We start from the raw sequence: 21,454 nt of genomic DNA on the forward strand, positions 1-21,454 counted from the left end.
CAGAAAGGTAAAAAATGTTACAACCATCCCCGGTCTCCCTACATGGGGCATAAAAGTTCCCAAAATCACCTGATTTGTACAGTTGTTTCTTTCTTTTAGCTGCGCTTACAGTTTTGGCACGATTCTCTCACTCATTGAGTTTTGCAAGCGCGTAGAGGAGGGCGGGTCCACCTTCTTCATGTAGCCAATCAAATGAGCTTCTCGCTGACTCTCGATTGACTCTTATCTGATTGGTTCAATAAACACACCAGTCGCCAGAACACAACTTTATCTTCTTTTGGCTCAGCATCGTTCTCGTTGCCGAAATGGTACTTTTAAAGTGCCCCTATTATGCTATTTTAAAGTTTCCTAATGTTGTTTTGGAGTCTCCTACAACAGGTTTACATGCATCAAAGGTAAAAAAAAACATTTCATTTTCTCATAATATACATTTGCACATCACCACATTTTCAATGATTCTCAAACAACTCGTCAGATGAATCAATCCCTCTAAATCCCTCCTTTCCACGAGCTACTCTGCTCTGATTGGCCAGACAGCTCAGTCTGTTGTGATTGGTCTACCGTGTACAGCGCGCGTCAAAAACGCCCATTGCCTTAACAACGTTAGCTCTGATTGTCCTGAGGCTTCCTACACCGTAAACTAAACACAGTAACGAACAATGACATCGATTTTACCATTTAACGAGAGGTACATTATGGGATGTTGCAACTGTAATTCCTCACCATCAGCATCAACAAGTGCATGTCCATCAACAAACCGATTTTTTTTATGTGTATCTGTATTTATTTACAGAGTATTTTACTAATTTATTGCGGTGAACATGTGGAAACTGTATTAATAACAGTGCATACATTAGCCGAGTTCTAGCATGAATGACTGATGTAACATAAACGTTGGTAAAACAAATCTTGCTCCATGCTTAATCTTTCCTCAAACGAGAACAACAGTCAATCTGCATTAATAGACACAGTTTTAGGTAATAGTGGCTCAGAACTGATAAGCAGAAGTATTTCAGTAAGACAGTGATAACGTGAGTTAGCCAGTTAGCAGGAGACCTACACAATATAAAACTCAAAACTACGTTTTTTGAACACCATCTTTCAAGAGCAAGCGGTTTGCGAATCCTGCATTGAACTCTGAGATTTGAGAAGCAGTCGTCAGTGAAATAAAGGGAAAACAGCAAAAGTTTAGGATTATACTGCTGTGATATCATGGTAAAGATTAACTTTAACCACTGATTCTTCACATGCTTGTCCTTGGGCAGTGAAAAAAAAAACTGGCTTTACCTTCACATTGCAGAGCACAGCGTCTTCTCGACATGATGCTGTCCAGTATCCACAGTAATCAGCTGCTGGTTTGAGGTTCAAGTTTTCTCTGGTGTCTGCGCGAGTGCGCACGCAATAAGTGGGCGGGCAATATGCGAATGTTTCGTCTTGACGTCACAACGTCATTGACTCAGAGTCGATTCGTACTTTCGAAAGACAATAACTTTATACACGGTGCACTTTCAGATTTAAAACTTTGCAGGATGTTTTCATTCACTTAAAGCTATGTTACTCACTACATGAAAGGTCATTTTCAAAAATCCATAATAGGATTTAAATCCATAATATGAGTTCATACTGAAATTCGGGCTGGTGTGTAAGAAAGAAAATGTCTGTATATTCAGTGCATGTCTCCTGCTCGTCATCATCCTCCTCAGCAGGACATATTACTTTGTAAACTTTATGCTGCTGAATAATAATAATTATTATTATTATTTTACTAAAATTAGTTATAATAATATATTTTTTCTCTTTAATATATTACAATATATTGAGCCTAATATCTGCACTACTGCATGCATACTTGCACCTGTCTGCTGATCAGGGGTGATTCCAGAATTATTATTATTATTATTATTTTACTAAAATGAGTTATAATAATATATTTTTTCTCTTTAATATATTACAATATATTGAGTAATACAAAAGGAATTGCCTCTTTTCATATATTGAAACATATGTGACAAAATATATCATAATGTATGAAATATATTTATTTTTTAATTTTTTAATATTTACATCATAAATGTTTAATATTTTCAAGCTAGTTAACAAAAGTACAACTGCATGTACCAAAGTATTTAGCCAAGAGACTATCATCATACAGACAAGTGCACTGCCATTACTTTTAAAATATAGTTATTATAGTCTTAATGGTATTTGGCCAATCATCCACTGAACCACAGGCTTAACTCTTCAGCACAATGGTAACCTAAAAAACTCAGACATACCAGAAAACCTTTTAAATTCCAAAATAATAGAACATTAAACACAAACAGATCTCCCCCTATATTAATATTGAGCAAAACACATTAAATAACACTTAATTTTAACATTTCCATTGCATATGCAAATTGAACTTACATTCACATTTATATGGGAACATGTATGTGCAATATATGTACACAATAAACGATAAAACTTTGTGAATATTGCATGTAATGCTATTTTTGTCTTCATTTATAAATATTTTATATGTATTAATATATAGCCATACATGGTCAATGCATATATTGCAGTATATTGAAAAATATAAGCACTAGTTTCCCATATATGGAAATGTATTATGTAATATATTGCATTATATTTTGCAGTATATTCCCATATATTTTGGTTCCATAAGGGTGACTTGACTAAGTGCAGTCTTGTGCATTTTCAATCATTGTCATCAAAATCGTATAGTTTACATCAGGTAATACAGAGTACACTGTCGTTTTGATAGCATGACTAAGCATTTTGACTATCTTGTTTGTGTGAACAATGACACAAGGACTTTTCATTCTGATAGCACTGATATGTTCATTGACATAAATACTGAGTTTAGAGATGAACTAAGGGTTTTAGGCAAATTACAGGCATTTGCAGATAATCCATTGTGTGGTGCTGTTTGTACAAGAATTGTGATTCAAGAAATGTACTAAAGCAACTGAGAAAAACTGTTGTCATGATCTATTCTAGTGCTGTGAAATTGAGACCGTTTTATCCAGTCACACTGAGACATTTAAAATGATGCCAAATAATGATTTCACAAGTTACATTATATCTTAGTGAACTTTCAGTAACTTGAGGCATGAGGGATAGGAGAGGGATGTTAGTACAATCACAGTAATATAAGGTTTGTATATTCTACATTAATATTAATGAATACGATCTGAAATTAAATCATGATTCAGGGAACGACTTGATAGTTAGCATTGTAGGCTATGTATTGTTCCTGCCTTCCATAGTATACAAACAATGTTTGTTTTTGTTTTTTTAATCACACCCCCAACCACTCTCTCATTCCTGCTGATATATTAGGGTTCACCCTGGTTAATGTGTATAAGCATTTCACATTCCTCACCTCTGTCCCATTGCGGCTTGAACCTGCCCCTTCTTGCTCTACGCCCACTGTGCATATAAAAACCTTTAAAGCCACTGGCAAAAACAGATTTAAAGAAAAAAACTGAACTGAACATAACATTTTGGAGACGAGGGATGGAACTCTCTAGCTCACTGGTGCTGGTTTTAGTCTTGGCTGTGCTGGTATTATTCAGATGGAAAAGAAAGCCAAGTGGACGTTCTTTGCCCCCAGGGCCGCTGGCACTGCCACTGATAGGAAACTTGCCAATAATAGACAAGAGTGCACCCTTTAAAAGCTTCATGAAGGTAAGAGAGACGGCAGGACTTTGCGTCTGAATTGAATGTTTTAAATAGAAGCATGTGAGACGTATCATAATCACAATCGTAAGGACGTTGCAGTGTTAGGCAGGTGTTCTGCAAAGTGCAATCATCTGCACTAATGAATTAACTTGAAATTTTGATCATTTTAACTTTGCTAACATTATTTTACACCTCAAGATGCTTAGTGATTTATACCTGTTGCTTTTACTGTACTGTATGATTCATTAGAATATGGTCTACATGAGGGGGAATCACATAAGAGAGACATACTGTAATGTGTGCTGTAGGTGGTGCTCAATGACCAGGGTACAAACTGAAAAATGGTAGTGAAGAAGGCACTGCCCCTGCACACATTAAATATACTTTACTATATGATTGGCAGTCTAATCAATCCTGTCTTTGAAAATGAATTGTGCCGCTCCATCTAACTTTGGTGGCTTTTGTCTGCACCATAAAAGTGTATAGATGTAGTCGCACAGCGATAAAGACTTGTGAGATATACAGTTGCTATTATTTTTTATTATTACTACACTCAATAGTTTATTATTATTATTATTATATTTTTTTTAATGTGGGGTCTGATCAGGGAAAAATTCTCCAAATTCTTATATTCACACTGGTAATATTTATCACTCATGGAGACAATCATGCCAATATACCATTAACGTATATATGACATCACTGATATTTTTTAGATTTATAGTTTAATTGAATTACATATTTTCTGTATATTTTATCTTTTTTTTCCTAGCAAGGCAGAAAGGTGTGCCAAAATACAACTGGTCCGGGGTCTTGTCTGATCTCATCTAGGGCTCCATGTTATTCGGCAATGCTTCAGAGCAAGTCCTCATAAATGCTTCTAATGTCTGCAACGTCAAAGTCTGCTGAACCAAAAGCAACATTAGCCCCACCCTAAGTGGACAATGAGGAGAAACAATATTGTATTAGTTGTTATCAGAGAGTAGTCTATTTACAAAAATGAACCTGTCCCAGTCCTTCGAATGAGACGTTAAACCGAGGTCCCGACTCTCTGTGGTCATTAAAAATCCCAGGATGTCTTTTGGAAAAAGAGTAGGGGTTTAACCCTGGCATCCTAGCCAAATTTACACATTGGCCTCTGTCCATCATTGCCTCCTAATCATCCCCATAAATACTGATTGGCTCTATCCCAGCTAACAGATTTTTTTTATAAGAACGTTCCCATGATGGTGACGTCAAATGAACCAATCATTCATCAACATCTAAATCTCTGTTAGTTCTCAATAAGAACTTCTGTAGACGTATGATATAAATAAAGTCAGTCTGGTTAGTAATAAGTGAAGCTGGTAATGCTGTTTGTGGAGTTGTTTAATCCTCCTCTGATGAGATCTTGAGAGATCTAATGTATTTTATCTTCAGTTGATTTCATCTAAGGCTGTGGCTGAAGAAAGTTGTAGTTTGTGTTCTTATTTCTCTTTCTTTCAGTGCTTGTTCACAGCAGGTGTTTGGATGATTGAAAGAATGTTTCAGGAACATCATAACTAACCTTTCAATAACATTCTATTAACATTCAGGAAACTGGACATTTTTATGTTCTTGGAATGCTTCAAATCAACGTTCCTAGAATGTTTAATTGTTAATCAAAATTAAGTTGAAAGAATGTTTAAGGAACATCTTACCTTCAAAAACACGTTCCTCTAACGTCAAGAAAACTGGACATTTTTTACGTTCCCCGAGACAACACTGAATATTTGGTGAAAGTTCTTGTAACAAAGCTCTGTTAGCTGGAATCACTCTGTCTCCTCTCCACCAATAAGCTGGTGTGTGGTGGGCGTTCTGGCGCACTTTGGTGGTGGTTGACGAGATATAAAAGTGTAAAAGTGCTTTGAGTACCCAGAAAAGCACTATATAAATGTAAATGTAATGAATTATCCAACCTTGCACTGGTGTGTGATAGCAAAGTCTGTTTTCTCAACAGTGGAGCAAAACCTATGGGCCTGTGATGACGGTGTACCTTGGGCCTCAAAGAATGGTGGTTCTGGTCGGTTATGATACCGTGAAAGAGGCTCTAGTGGACCAGGCAGATGACTTTGCACCCAGAGCCCCGATTCCCTTTATAAACAGAGTTGTGAAAGGCTATGGTACAAGTGATGCTGGTTTACTTTTGTTTTATAAACACATACTATCAGTTCGAAGTAATTTAGTCTAGATTAAATGTTTGTAGGTCTGATCATCAGTAATGGTGAACGCTGGCGTCAACTGAGGCGGTTCACTCTCACCACACTGAGGGATTTTGGAATGGGCCGTAAAAGAATGGAACAGTGGATTCAAGAAGAGAGCGAGCATTTGCTGAAGAGTTTTGAAGAAACCAGATGTGAGGAACTGACGAACACACTCCATTTATTATATACTAGGATTTGTATATGTTGACAGTTCTGCGCTAAAAATTATAATGGCAAGGTTTTCTCCTTCAGCTAAACCAGTCGACCCAGTCTTCTTCCTGAGCCGGGCTGTGTCCAACGTGATCTGTTCCCTGGTGTTTGGGCAGCGCTTTGATTATGATGACAAAAGCTTCCTGCACTTGCTCCAGATCCTCTCCAGACTTGTGCGCTTTGTCAGCAGCCCTTGGGGCCAGGTAAGCAGAAGAGACAGGACACAAGAGAACTAAAAGAACAGGAAAGTATTATTTCAAATTCTGTTTAGGACCACTGCAGCTGTGCCCTGGAACAAATAACTTGATGTTTAAGAAACATAAATAAAAAGATAGAGAAAAGAGGAAAGATTGAACAGAGTAAATTAGCTAAACCTCTTTAGCTAAACCTCTTCTAAACTTTTTTTTTTCCCCTAGCACAGGTCAATCGTCAAAATCCTAACATTTTGACAGACAGCACCCAAACCGAAATTTAAACCCTGTATGATTGATTTGAAATGCCCTTCATAAGGAGCAGCTTCATCAACAGTCAGTCTTATGCTCTCACATGAATAACACAAGATTGTTGCACAAACTGTTTGTAAGGGTGTGTTCACACTTGTAGTTCGGTTCACTTGGTCCAACTGTATATATGTATATACAGTTGCAGCAGGTTTGAACTTTACATGTACTTTTGTCCATTTGACAGACACTTTTATCTAAAGTGATTTGCAATTCATTCAAGATACAAATTTGTTACTATCATGTGCATTTCCAGACCATCAAACCCATAACCTGGCATTGCTAAAGCTATTCTCTAAACCAGTGTTTCCCAATCCAGGTCCTGGAACAGTCCCATCTCTGCACATTTTGTCTCCCTTATCTAACACACCTGATAAGTGAAGTGTGTTATTTGACTCTCCTAAAATAAGGAGAGTCAAATACTGTAGTGTAAATACATTTTTAAAAATGTATTACAACTCAATTTTCTCATTCTCAACAGCTGTGCAACATCTTCCCTCGACTAATGGAGCTCTTGCCAGGGAGTCATAACACCATCTTAAGAGAGATAGACAACATCAGATCCTTCATTATGAATAAGGTTAAGGAGCATGAGCAGAATTTAGACTTCAATGACCCAAAGGATTTTATTGACTGCTTCCTTAACAGATTAAATCAGGTATCTAATGTTTACAATGATTGTATATCAGTTTTTGTCATTGTCTTTTTGCTGTGTGACACAAAAAAGCAACAGTAGTATTTGTAAAATTCTGGTGGGTTTGCTCATCAACCATGACACTCGCTGAGAGAAATGTTGCAAGTGGAGTGATACAAATGGCTAAATGGGTGATACTGGAAGAGTATCGTATCTCTCTCAGATTCGAGAACCAGAACGAACTGTTGTATAAATAAATAAATAGAGTATGTGTGTGTGCGTGCGTGCGTGTGTGTGTGTGCGTGTGAGTGTGTGTGTGTGTGTGTGTGTGTGTGTGTGAGAACAATAAATTGAAGAACTGTACAGCACAAGTTAACAGTACATTGAAGGACTGTAGCCTACATATAATTTCTGTTCTGCTGTTTCTTTGTGTGGTACAACAGGAAAAAGACAATCATGACACAGAATTCCACAAAAATAACTTGATGGCGACTGTTTTAAATCTGTTTGTAGCTGGTACGGAGACCACCAGCACAACTCTCAGATATGCCCTGATGCTGTTGATCAAACATCCCCACATACAGGGTAAGACAAAGGTTACACAATTAATGTCAAACCTAGTGTGATGCTATTATTTGTTGGGGTCTACATTGTCTCACGTAGCCAGATCTTTGAATCATGGCAAAAAGTCTGGGTAGGGTTGCACCTGTCATTCATAAGTTCATACTTATAATGAAATTTAAAATGTAATGTAAATTCCACACTTTGTAGTCTCACATAGCCAGAACTTTGAGTGATAGCATGGTCTGGGCTCTTTAGCTGCTTCAATTGGCCAGGGACCACCTATTACGTAAAGTATACGTGGATGCAAGATGCAAGTAAAAGATCTCTTTATTGGGAAAACAACAATAAGTCCAAAACGCTGCAGACAGCAGGAGAGTGGTGACGCAGGGACTTCGATGGGCAATCCCGGAATGATGAGTGATGATCAGAGTGTAGAATTCCCCAGTGTGATGAGTGATAATCAGAGTGTAGAATCCACAATGAGACTGGAAACCGGAATCAGCACGACACGACGAACTCAAAAGCATATGAGAGAACACACGAGGAGAACAGGAACAGGTAACGACACGGGGAAGCTTCAACAACGATTTGACAAACACAAGACGAAAGACAAGGCATTAAATAGGCTGGCTGATGGAATGCAGCTGGCGCTGATGTGAGAATCAGGTAATCAGCGGTAACGCCCACACGAAACAATCAGTACGAACACCACACACACACACACACACACACTCACACACACACACACTCACACACAAGATGAGAGAGAGACAGTGGATCTAACAACCGTGACAGTACCCCCCCCTCCTAGGAACGCCTCCTGGCGTTCCCCGATGAACCTACCTGCCGATTGTAATCATCGATAAGGGAGTGATCCAGGATGTCCCTAGCAGGTAACCAACTTCTCTCCTCCGGACCATAACCTTCCCAGTCCACCAAGTACTGGAATCCACGTCCCCTCCGTCTCGAGTCCAGAATACAGTTTACCGATTATGTTGGTTCCCCATCTATGAGTCGCGGTGGTGGGGGAACCGGGGCCGGCGGATTAATGTGTGAATGAAACACGGGTTTAATTTTGGATACATGAAAGGCGGGATGAATTCTCCTGTACGCCGGAGGAAGTTTGAGTCGGACTGCCACCGGACTAATGATCTTGGTGACAGGGAACGGGCCAATAAATTTGGGAGCTAACTTGTTAGATGCGGAATGTTCTTGGTTGAAAGCCACACTTTTTGACCCACGACGTATACGGGAGGCTTCGACCGGTGGCGATCGGTCTTAGCCTTGGTGCGCCCAGTAACTTACAAAAGTCCTGCCAAAATTTGGACACAAATTGGGGTCCCCTCTCGGAAACCACGTCCATCGGGAGGCCATGTAGCCGAAAGACGTGATCTACGACAGTTACCGCTGCAAGGGGATAAAATGAGCCACCTTCGAGAGCCGGTCCACTACGGTCAAAACAACCGTCTTCCCCTGGGAGGGTGGGAGGGCGGTAATGAAATCTAGTGCTATGTGGGACCAGGGTCTCGAAGGGACAGACAGCGGTTGGAGTAGCCCATCTGGGGGTCGATTGGAAGTCTTACCAGTGGCACAAACCGAACAAGCCAAAACAAAATTGCGAATGTCGTGAGCCATCAATGGCCACCAGAATCGTTGCTTGACCAAAAATCTGGTGCGATTAACTCCTGGATGACACACAACGTTGGAACAATGCCCCCACTGAATGACGTCAGACCGTAACCCCTCCGGCACAAACAATCGATTCGGTGGGCCACCGGGTGGAGGCGTTACCCCTTCTAAGGCCGTTCTGACCCTCGATTCGACCGGAGACCACTAATGTCTCGGGTAAAATGTGACCCGTCACGGAAACCAGGGACACAAGTCGGCAGCACAACTTTCGAGCAAAATGAGAAAGAAGCGTTTTTTTTCAAAATTAGTGATTTTCGTTTTTTTTGCAGAATCTGTTAGTTGAGATCACGAAGAAGCCTCTCCATGTTTGAGATAGCAGTATTGGTATATTTAAAAGCGATAATTTTGAGTTTGAAATCGGCTTGTTTTTCGGAGATTCTAGCACGCAGTATGGGCGTGTCATTGTCGGTGTTTATTTCCATACTGAATAAGCCGGCGTGGCTACTTATTATGCAGCACTCTGGCCGGCTCTATCTGATTTCAAAATTCAATGAAGATGGACGCCAATAACATTACGATGTCCAGCAATCGATTTAAATAGTAGCTTACATGGGGTTTAATTTGTCGTTTAATGAAATATAGCCTAATACATGTTGTGAGTGTGAATACATAGATCCGCCTACATTACAGACGTGTGTCTTAATGGTCCAGTGGTAGAGCTTTCGCCAGCCGTGACAGAGGGTTTGTGTTCGAATCCGCCCTAGTATAGGGTTTTTTTTTCTCGTATAGTTTTTTTCTCTCATCAAAACGATTATGTTCATCAGTGGTTTTATATCAAGCAGGGACACGCAAACGTTTGCATTATGTTTTGTTATTTCAAAAGAACGAATAGAGAGTATCCGCAATGCAACAGATTGAAGCGCGCGTCGAGTGAAGACAATGCGGTGTGTGCACGAGCCACACGAGAAAACACTGTATCTGCGCCACTGATCGCAGCGGCAACGAGCACTTTGATCACTTGATTTAAAAAAAAACACATTTCAGCGCTAGTATCTTATTTAAAAAAAAAAAAAAATATATATATATATATCACATAGCACATCCTGTTTTTGATTTGAACATTGTCTAGAGTTTATCTTATTTTTTTTTCAGTGTACACAAGAGTTGCCTATACAGTTTTATCGGTAGATGCTAAGAGACATTTATTTATATATTACCTGTTTGCAAACTTTTTTTTTTTTTTCTTCTTTGATGGCATATTTTCCTGACCTTTCTGCTCCCCCCTGTGCTTACAGCTTTACAGGGGGGAGCTTTACAGGGGGTATGGCTTATCTAAATGAGATGTAAATGAGCCCTATTGTCACTCCCAGCAGGAGAGAGAGGTGAGAACTTCACAATCTTTAGAGGCTGTTTTCTACCCTTTGAGGTTTTTTGAGTGCCTACCTTCAAATTGCCATAACTTCTCCAAATATTATCAGATCTCCATGTGTTACACATCGTTGGAAAGCTTGGAGACTACACTTTCAGAATTTGTGAATAACTCAAAATGCCCCAGAACCGACTTGTGTCCCTACTTTCCGTGATCGGTCACAAATACACTCGGGAGAAGACGGGCGTTCGGAAGGATCAAAAATACGCGACAAAGAATCGGGTTTGACGTTTTTGGAACCCGGGTGGTACGAGAGAGAAAAATCAAATCGTCTGAAAAAAAGTGCCCACCGAGCCTGCCTGGAGTTAAGTCTTTTGGCAGACCTGATATATTCCAGGTTTTTATGATCAGTCCAAACGATAAAAGGTACCCCGACCCTTCTAACCAATGACGCCATTCTTCCAACGCTAACTTGACTGCCAACAATTCTCTGTTACCAATGTCATAATTACATTCGGCGGATGATAAACGATGGGACAAAAACATGCAGGGATGCATCTTGTCGTCTGTGGAAGAACGTTGAGATAGAACTGCACCTACCCCCACCTCTGACGCATCGACCTCCACCACGAATTGACGTGAGGGCTATAAGAATGGGGGCCGAAACGAAGCGGCTCTTAAGTTTGGCGAATACAGCCTCAGCTGTATCGGACCACCTGAACGTCGTTCTGGGGGAGGTCAAGGCGGTCAGAGGCGCGGCTAGTTGGCTGAAATTGCGAATGAAACGCCGGTAAAAATTGGCGAACCCCAGAAACCTCTGTAGGGCCTTACGGGAATCTGGACTTGGCCAATCTACCACAGCCTTAACCTTGTCAGGGTCCATACGTACTCCCTCAGATGAGACGATGTATCCTAGAAAAGAAACAGACTGTGCATGAAAATCGCATTTCTCCGACCTTGACAAAAAGCCCATTCTCTAGCAGCCTCTGAAGCACTCGTCTGACGTGCTGAACATGTTCCTGGAGAGAAGATTAAAAAAATCAATATGTCATCCAGGTAGACATATATGAACAGATCTACCATATCTCTCAGCACGTCATTAACGAGTGCCTGGAAAACCGCCGGGGAGTTGGACAGCCCGAAAGGCATGACCAAGTATTCGAAGTGTCCCCTGGGGGTGTTAAAGGCGATTTTCCATCCATCCCCCTTCCGAATGCGAACCAAATGATAGGCGTTACGTAAATCCAATTTTGTAAAAACGGATGCTCCCTGCAACCTCTTGAAAGCTGAAGACATCAACGGCAAAGGATAGGTATTCTTTACCGTGATGTTGTTCAGCCCTCGGTAATCAATACAAGGTCGCAGGGAACCATCCTTCTTCCCCACAAAAAAGAAACCCGCCCCCGCTGGAGAAGAGGAAGGCCGGATGAACCCCGCTGCCAGAGAATCAGAAATATATTTATCCATGGCCTCCCTCTCAGGAACAGAAAGAGAGTAAAGTTTGCCTTTAGGTGGAGACTTACCTGGCAGTAAATCTATAGCACAGTCATAGGAACGATGCGGAGGAAGAGAAGTAGCACAGGACTTACTGAACATTTCCTTCAGATCAAGGTACTCCACGGGCACGTTTGATAACCTCCTTCTCCTGAAACACAGAACCAGACACAGACAGACAAGCAGACATAAGACAGGACGCATAACAACGTTCACTCCATGTTGAAATGGAGTTCAGGCCCCAATCCACTCTAGGTTTGTGTTGTACCAGCCAAGGCCCAAAACTACAGGTGCAAACGGGGAGTCCATGAGAAGGAACGTGATGATTTCTGTGTGGTTGCCAGACGTAATGAGAGTTGTGGGACTGGTGTGATGGGAAGGTGAAGTTTGTTAGCAAAGTGAAGGTCCATGAGTCCAGTAATGTGTGTGGTTGGCCCATCTCAGTCTTACCGGAAGGAGAGTGGATGGTGAGGACTTCTCGGCGGAGATCCCACCCGATAGTAGCCTCTTCATTACTACCGGGCTTGCTCTTTTACCGGACAATAATGTATGAAATGGCCCGTTCCTCCACAGTAAAGGCATAGTCCTCGGGATCTCCGCCTCTCTCTCTCCTCCCGGGAAAGACGAGCTCTCCCTACCTGTATGGGCTCATGATCGACGACGGGGCCGACCGTGTCTCCCTTGCTGGTCAATCAGCCTTCAGCGCCCCCGAGTCTGCGGTTAGGACGAGTGTACTGCTCCATGTGGTTGAGACGAGCATCCACTCGCAGCGCCAGGTCGATTAGTCCGTTAAGACTCTGGGGAAGGTCCAAGATATATATCTCTTTTTGGACACGGTCGGCCAGCCCATGCAGGAACATGTCCCACTGCGCCTCCTCGTTCCATTTGCACTCTGCCGCCAGCGTACGGAACTCGATGGAATAGTCGGCGACCGGACGATCACCTTGTCTGAGATCTGCGAGGAGTCTGGCAGCGTCCTTGCCCGCCACCGCACGGTCGAAGACCCTCCTCATCTCGGTGGAGAGTGCCTGGAACGAGGCACAGCATTGGTCTTGGTTCTCCCACACCGCCGTTCCCCATAGTGCCGCTCGACCCGTGAGAAGGGTGAGCACAAACGCCACATTGAGTCCTCTCTTTCAAAAGTCCTGGGCTGTAGGGAGAAGTATATGGAACACCTGGTAAGAAAGGCTCTGCAAAAATTGGGCTCACCAGCATAGCTCTCAGGAACGGGTAGGCGTGGCTCAGATCAATTGCTTGGCTCCGGTGGTGTGGGGGGAACTGGCGGTGTGGGCGTCGCAGTGGGATTTCTCAGGAGTTGGAACTGTTGGGAGAGCTCGGACACCTGCGTCACAAGCGCTTGCACAGCGCGCCCCGTGCTGGTGATACTCTCCTGCTGCTGATCCATACGAGAGATACTGTGGTTGATGAACTCAGTCAGTGAAGCTGAACTTGCTGCATCCATGACGATGGTCAGATCGTTCTGTTTCGTAAAGTATACGTGGATGCAAGATGCAAGTAAAAGATCTTTAATTAAGCAAGCAACACCCCGAGTGGAGTGAGCTCTCACCCCTAGGGGGCACGGCTCGCCTTGGGACTGGTGCGCCAAGGCAATGGCATCCACTATCCAGCTTGCTTGCAAGTTCACCACCTGGTCCCAGAAGGGAGTGGTGGAAACTTTGGGCACGTATCCAAGCCGGGGTCTCAGGAAGACGTTAGACAAGGCCGGTCCGAATTCTAGTCACGATATGCTGACCGAAAATACTTGCAGGTCCGCCACCCTCTTGAAGGAAGCGAGAGCAGTCAGGAGCACTGTCTTTAAAGACAGAACTTTAAACTCAACTGACTCTAGAGGCTCAAAGGGAGCTCTCACTCTGATGGTTGAAGTGTTGTCCGTCCGGATCAGTTCTTGCTTGACTTTGGTAAAGACCTGGGGAGACAGGGACAGCCCGAAGGACCTTGAACTGATATGCTCAACCCTCAAACGCAAAGCGAATAAAGGGACTGTGTCGAAGGGAGAATTGAGACATGAAAGTTCGCATCCTTCTGGTCGATCGAGAAACACATGGACGGAAAGACATCTTGAAAAAGATGCTGACCGCCCATGCTGCTCTTTTAGAGAAACTGCTCGTTTACCTTAAGCACCCAGGGACGAATTCTGTGCTCTCTTTGCCCAGTGCGCTGAACCATCGCTGGAATGCGGCTTCACACCAGCCAAGTAGAACCCATGACAAGCTGAGAGGAAAGCCAACAGTAGCAATAACAATTGCTGTTTTCGGAGGAGAACTCCTAATAGGAGAAAAATGAAATATGAGCGATCGCTTGACAACCGCTTGGCTCCGAATCAAAATATGAATGAAGAGAGTGTTCCGATCCTATTTATACCCGTATGTCTGGGTGGGTGTGACTCAGCATGCAAATCACACTGGCCAATGTCCATTGGCTCATTTTGTTACCACTTGGAGGTGATTAGGCTCCCAGACGAGACCCCATTACGTCAGTATCGATGTAACGTCGAACGTGACTGACTGAATGGGAACAGACTGGGGTGCAAACATATGTCATTCACTCACTAATTTCATTCATTGACATTCAATATGTCATTCATTCACATTCATTAATTCTAATGACTGACGTAAAAGTTAAAGCAAATTGTTAGCGATCGTGCTCGCGATCAAAGGCATAATAAGATGAAGGCGACAGGAAATCCCCGTTGAGGTGAATTTATTGTGCAGACAGTGCAAATCCCACAGCAAAAAAATAAATAAAAAATAAATAAATAAATAAATAATAATATTTATAAGTCTTTTTGTGGGAATGTAGCCACAACAGAAGTTGTATAGTTTGGAAAACAAATCTTCTTAAACACAAGCTTCTATTGCTTTACTTCAAATCCACACAACCAACCTGACCCTCTACTCACCATGTACTAACTCTGGCAGCCACAGTGGTTCCCAACCCTGCTCCTGGAGTACCCCCAACACTGCACGTTTTCTTTGTCTCCCTAATCAAACACACCTGATTCAACTCATCAGCTCATTATCACATGTGTTAATGAGCTGATTAGTTAAATCAGGTGTGCTTGATTAGGGAGACAAAGAAAACGTGCAGTGTTGGGGGTACTCCAGGAGCAGGGTTGGGAACCACTAGGCCATACCCCTGGAGTGAATGTAATGGTGCTATGTTTTAGCCAACAAGACAGTGATTAAGGTAATATAAAGTTAGATTTGGTGACGTACACACCCAACTCAGAAACCGAAAAAAAAAAAAACCGTATGATGAAAAAAATGTACTTTCATGGTGTCAAAACACTCTTTGTCCAGTATCTTCACGAAATTCTATCAAAACTTTCCACAAATCCGCAGGAGACTGTCTTCTGGCAGCGAGAGAAAATAAGCAGAAACACATCCTGTTTGAACCTGACTAACTATGTAAAACAGGGGTCGGCAAGTAACTTTGGCCGCGGGCCAATATTTTTTTTAGCCAGTAGATGGCGGGCCAGCTACACAGAGTAGGCCTATGGATACAAATTAAATACTTTTATATAGGCCTATAATCGCGGAATATGATGGGTCCGTCACCGTCCGTAGATCATTCGTTCAATCGTTTTTGAAACGAATGAAAAACGACTTGTTTTTCCATTATTTATTTCCTGAACTAAAATGAAAAAACGAATAACAATGGGTTTTCTGATTTTCTGATTGTGCTCAGATCAAAAATAGAAAAAATTAATTACTGGATTAGACAAATTTTTATTTAGATTTTTAATTTAACACCTTAGGCATATATCAAGGAAATCATTTTAAACAGATCAAGTACTATTGTGTTAACAGATTACAGCCATTTTAATAAAGGTGTGAATAGCAATCATACTCATTCGCTTACAGTCCGACTTTTGAACTTTATTCCTTTTTTTTGTATTATTATTTATTCGGGACACACACATACACACCTAAGGTTTAAGGAGTTCTGCGCGGGACTGTTTTTTTTCTGTCCCGCTCCCACAAGGTTCTATTCAGCAACCGCTTAAAATACACTCGGTGTTCACCCGCTTTATTTCCCGACCTGACAGTTCCGCAAAATTTAGATCTCGTTTCCATAATCTCACATTCAAATGTCTCTAACAGCAAGAATGAGATTAAGTAGCCTATAATAAATGCTATACAAAAATTGTGTTCGTGTCAATATAAATATTAGGCTATTTTAACATTGTACTGTCAGCAGAGAAAAAAAATGCCACAGAAAAAAATTATGAAATATAAATAGCCTAACATAAATTAAATAGGACAAAGCCTATCCATCAAATTTCTAAGCAACATAAACGAAAATCATATTGCCCTACTGACAAATGAAGTGGGCTATTTTCTGCCGAACTATTTCAAACATCCTTGCAAAAAAAGAATGTTGTTGACTGACAATGGTTTCAGTACCAAACAGCTCCTCAGAGCTAGGTGTACAGGTGGTCAGAATTAAGTGCGGATACGCTGTCAAAAGATGTCGGGAGTGGGCTATTGTCAGTCAGACCGCCCGCTCCGTCCAAAGTAGCCTACCGCAACCGTCTTTTGACGCGCGAATGGACACAAAGTGGTCAAGCGTATAACTAGACGCGGCAGGCGCGAATTTGACGCGCTATTCGTGTCCGGTGTGAACGCACAGTTATACTTTAAAATGTAATCCCGCGCCGCATGATTCCCTATGGGTGTTTCACACAGTATGCGGCGGTGAAATCGCCGCGCGACTACGGCTTTTCTCAAGTAGTGGAAGAGTTTTGTGCAGCATTTAGGACTACCAAAATAATCCGGCGGGCCAGAAAATATTGCTGGCGGGCCAGTTTTGGCCCGCGGGCCGCCAGTTGTCGTTCCCTGATGTAAAAGGTCCGTGTTAGGTTGTGCCCCGTGCTCCCCTACATATCCACTACACATAACGAGAGTTTTTAACATAACGTTTTTTTTAACCCCTTGTGCGCTGTTCGGGGTCTTTTTGACCCTAAATGACGTTTGCTGAAATAAAAAAAAACTTCTCTTTGTCCAAATGGCTTGAGACTTTGTACAGCTGTCAACACTTTCTAGATCTACAAAAATAAATAAATATAATAATAATAATAATAATAATAACAACAATTGGAATGATATCTGTTTTTTTATGTTAGTAAAAAAGTAACACTTCTGCTATTTGGGGTCTCCAGAGAGCGCAAGCAACAAAATGTAATTTTGTAACAAAAACATTTTTTTTTTTTTTTAAATGTAATTTTACTCGGTTTATTAATGTTTTTTACTTCACATATGTGTCGTTTTTGGATGATTATTTATTTATTTATTATTTATATAAATAAATGTAAAAAAAAATTTTTTTTATACAAAAACAGCTTTTTTATGTCAAATTCTCTTTATAAAAGACCCACGTTTCTAACTTTAATTCATGGAGATAACATGGATAATTTGACATGGTTTAGTGTAAGATTTTGTGTTAAGATGGGTGTACCTTATTTTGCCACACTGATGTGCAACCCTAATGTGTAGTGACCGCATGATGTTATTTGTCTTTAAGAAATAAACCCAGTCTGATCGTTATGTATAAGTTGGGGGAGAATCTTTACCAGTCTTTTGGCAAGGATGTCTTTGTGTAATTTGTAATCAACGTTCAGCATCGAAATTGGTCTAAATAAACTGCTTTCCAATTTATCTTTTCCCTCTTTTGGGATAACTGAGATCACTGCCTCGGTCCATGATGGAGGCATTTTGGCCTGCATTAAAGATGTATTGCAAGCCCGAAGGAGGCTTGGTATTAATTCAGGTCGGACGACCTTATACCACTCCGATGGGATGCTGTCCGGGCCGGGAGACTTATTCGCCTTGAGCCCAGAGATGGCGCTATTTAACTCTGTCTGAGTTATTGCAGCTGTTAATGTTTGATTTTGTTCCTCTGATAAAACTGGTAAATTGAGGGAATCAAGGAGTTTTCTGATCTGTTGCTTATTTTTTCCCTTATTTTGTATCCGCTTGTTGTTTTTGCAGTTTCCTTGGCAGAATTTTATTTTATTTGGAGCCTGATTCATTATTTCTGTTTTGTAAATACCATCTTCCTTTCAGTTTCCTGTGAATACAATATATTTTTCATTTCTAATTTTCTTTATTTTAGTCATCAGATTTGTTTTTTGTTCCTTTTTATGTTGGGTCTCAAGATCTTTTAGTTCATTGAGATTCATTAGTCTTAATTGCTTCAATTTCTTTTCATAGGCACAAAATTATATAACTCTCCCCCTAATGACTGCTTTTAAAGTGTTAGTTCACCCCAAAAATTTAAATTCTGTCAGTAATTACTCACTCTCATGTTGTTTCAACCCCGTAAGACTTCATCGTTCATCTTCGGGAACACAAATTGTCTGACTGCTTCATAGGCTTCTAAGCAATTTCATTCTGCCGGTCCAGAAAAGTTAGTAAAAACATCGTTAAAATAGTCCAAGTGACTACCTTTTGTGTGCACAAAAAAAGAATACTTTTTGTGCACAAAAACCCCCCACAAAAATAACGACTTTATTCAACTATTCATTTTCTTCTGTGTGGGCCTCTGAGTGAGTTCACGAAAGCCATGACGCATGCGCGAGAACTGAGATACCTTCCCTTCACACAGATACCCAAGACGTTCGCAGGGCAGTTGGATTCGACAGCAAGTCAATTCAAGTCCAAATACATGCTTTTTTATTTCAATAGCTACAAAAATATGCAAGTATCCAGCTGTTTATAATAATGTTGCAGACTGGTCTAATTATAGTTGGTATCGGCTACACTCACATCATCCGCCCACAAGAAAGCTTAATCCTGCTTTGTTTGCATGATACCTATTCATTAAGGTAATATTTCACTTTATTTTCTTTGACCAAGTCTGCCTTTTTTGTTGTTGCACAGAACTGTTGTTAATGTCTGTCATGTTTTCTAATAAATTTTAGTACTTTGTAATTTATACTAAGTCTAGTGCACTTTTCAGCAAGTTATCCAGAAAGCCATCCATATCAGTTCCTTCTTTATTTTCGGGTATTCCATAAATTGTCTCTGCGTGCACGGCCCTCCTGATCTATTAACCTGGCTTCCAGGTTAGCCTGGCGCTGTGTTAGCCACTTGATTAACGTTGATGTTGCTTGAAGCTCGGGAAACTCTGCCTTCTCCAGTCTGTCGTTTGTTCTCTTTAGTTCTTGTTTAACGTCGGAAAGCTGTACCCTATTGTCCCTTCTGAACTCCCGAAGTTTGTTGAGAATACATCGCCGGCTAACTTCGGAACCATCTTCACCATGTGGAGATGAACTCAGAGAGCTACTTCTGCTACCTTGCCTCACTTCAGGGTCATTTTCTATCACGGGCATCGTTGTTCTACTTCTAGTAGTAACCCCTTTCTCCATTGGTTACACAAAATACTCACTAGGGTTTACAAAACTAAGTTTTTTGGGGTTATCTCACAAAACCGTCAGGGAGCTTGAAAATTACACTGTCATGCTCTTGGTGGCGTAACCGGAACCAAAAACAGCGTTTTCATTTCAAAACGCTCTCCGTCCACACTAGCATTTTTCAAGCGTTTTCCAAAAGTTTCTCATCCACACAAAAACATTGGAAAATGCTAAATTCACCTTACTGCACATTCGTAAACCAGCGTAAACACTCATAAAAGCTCACGGAGATGATATACGGAACATAATAAAGTTATCACGCTTCTGTTAGGATCATTTTATTTAGCAAAATATTTCACCATTTACTGATGCATCCAGGTCGCACTCATTCACTGTCATTATTTGTTTGGTCTAAAACACAACTGCTCTCATGTTTTGCCGCAGGACAGTACATTTTCTGTCATCTTTGCAGGACTTTGATATGAAGAGTGTGCAAAGTAACATTTTAGCAACTGTGTGAAAGTGAATAGCACATAACGGGCACAATACCGGTATAAACATGAATATCTATCAGTAAAATATGCATCACGTGACTAAAAATGCACCAGCGTTTTCAAATACCTCAGTTTACACAGTCCACACTACATTTTGAAAACTATGTTTTCAAATTTATCCACTCAGTGTGGATGGAAGGCCAAAACGGAGAGAAAAAGATGCGTTTTCAAACGAAAACGTATTAGTGTGGACAAGGCCATAGTCGCATATGATAGCAGCCTTTCCTTACTTGAAATACATTTATTTTGTGCCAAGTATACTACAAAGAAGACTGTCATACTGATAAAGTGACCAACCACAATTCTCAGCCACAGACTGCATACCTCTGCTTTGAATCAAATGTCCACCTATGTGAGACAACCTTCAAAATAATTCTTGATAAAAATGCAGAAACAAAATATATAGTTTTGCATAGAGGTAGCCTGCTCACTTAGTGTACTTTTTCTATGTTTATGTTACTTTTGTATTACTTTTCTTTTTCTTCATTAATTGCATTGAACTTTTCACAATTAAGAGAGAAAAAAAAATGTTTGATCTTTACAAAAACGTTTTTTATTGTGTTGCTTTAGGGCAAATGCAAAGGGAGATTGACAGAGTTATTGGAAAGAACAGGGTCCCTACAATGGAAGACAGGAAGTCCCTCCCCTTTACTGATGCTGTGATTCATGAAGTACAACGTTTTCTGGATATTGTCCCACTAAATGTTCCCCATTATGCCATGAAAGACATCACATTCAGAGGTTATGTAATTCCAAAGGTAACAATTAACCACATAATACTCAGCTGTTTATTTTATTGTATAGCTGTTGAGTATTGTTGAGTTTGGAAATATTCATATCATTTTAAATAAGCTTTCATTCTTTCAGGATACAGTGATCATTCCCATGCTGCACTCTGTCCTCAGGGATGAGGTACAGTGGGAAACCCCTTGGACATTTAACCCAGAGCACTTTCTGGATGCCAACGGCAACTTTAAAAAGAATCCAGCCTTTATCCCCTTTTCTGCAGGTAAACTCTGGACTGTCTACAATCTCATACCAAACAAAAGTTTTAAAGTTGTTCATTTAAAAAATAAAATTACATATTGTGAAAATAGTTAAATGTCTTTTAATATTCATATAAAAAAGGCATTATTAAAATTTCTTAAAATCCTTAAAATCAAGCATGAGTCAAATGATGTTTAACACAGACCTATAGCACTATAGAATAGCTCCA

The 21,454-nt window shown here is 40.8% G+C and overlaps 1 protein-coding gene and 1 long non-coding RNA gene across 3 annotated transcripts in view; one reads left to right on the plus strand and one right to left on the minus strand.

The window, feature by feature from the left end:
• LOC309507035 (cytochrome P450 2C15-like) overlaps window positions 1–21,454 on the plus strand; it is a 32,443-nt gene that overhangs the window by 6,960 nt on the left and 4,029 nt on the right. For both annotated transcript variants that reach the window (XM_082181117.1, XM_082181118.1), the window contains exons 8-13: window positions 5,912–6,061; window positions 6,162–6,322; window positions 7,101–7,277; window positions 7,697–7,838; window positions 20,809–20,996; window positions 21,106–21,247. In XM_082181117.1, coding sequence (XP_082037243.1) covers window positions 5,912–6,061; window positions 6,162–6,322; window positions 7,101–7,277; window positions 7,697–7,838; window positions 20,809–20,996; window positions 21,106–21,247 — 960 coding nt within the window. The remainder of the gene's footprint in view (window positions 1–5,911; window positions 6,062–6,161; window positions 6,323–7,100; window positions 7,278–7,696; window positions 7,839–20,808; window positions 20,997–21,105; window positions 21,248–21,454) is intronic.
• Window positions 10,512–12,403, minus strand: LOC309507056. The gene is made up of 2 exons (XR_014209014.1): window positions 12,339–12,403; window positions 10,512–11,727 (listed from the first exon to the last, which is right to left on the minus strand). It is a non-coding gene; the product is annotated as an uncharacterized lncRNA (long non-coding RNA).

This window comes from Leuciscus leuciscus (assembly GCF_965113295.1).
Source record: "Leuciscus leuciscus genome assembly, chromosome: 9".
NCBI lineage: Eukaryota > Metazoa > Chordata > Actinopteri > Cypriniformes > Leuciscidae > Leuciscus > Leuciscus leuciscus.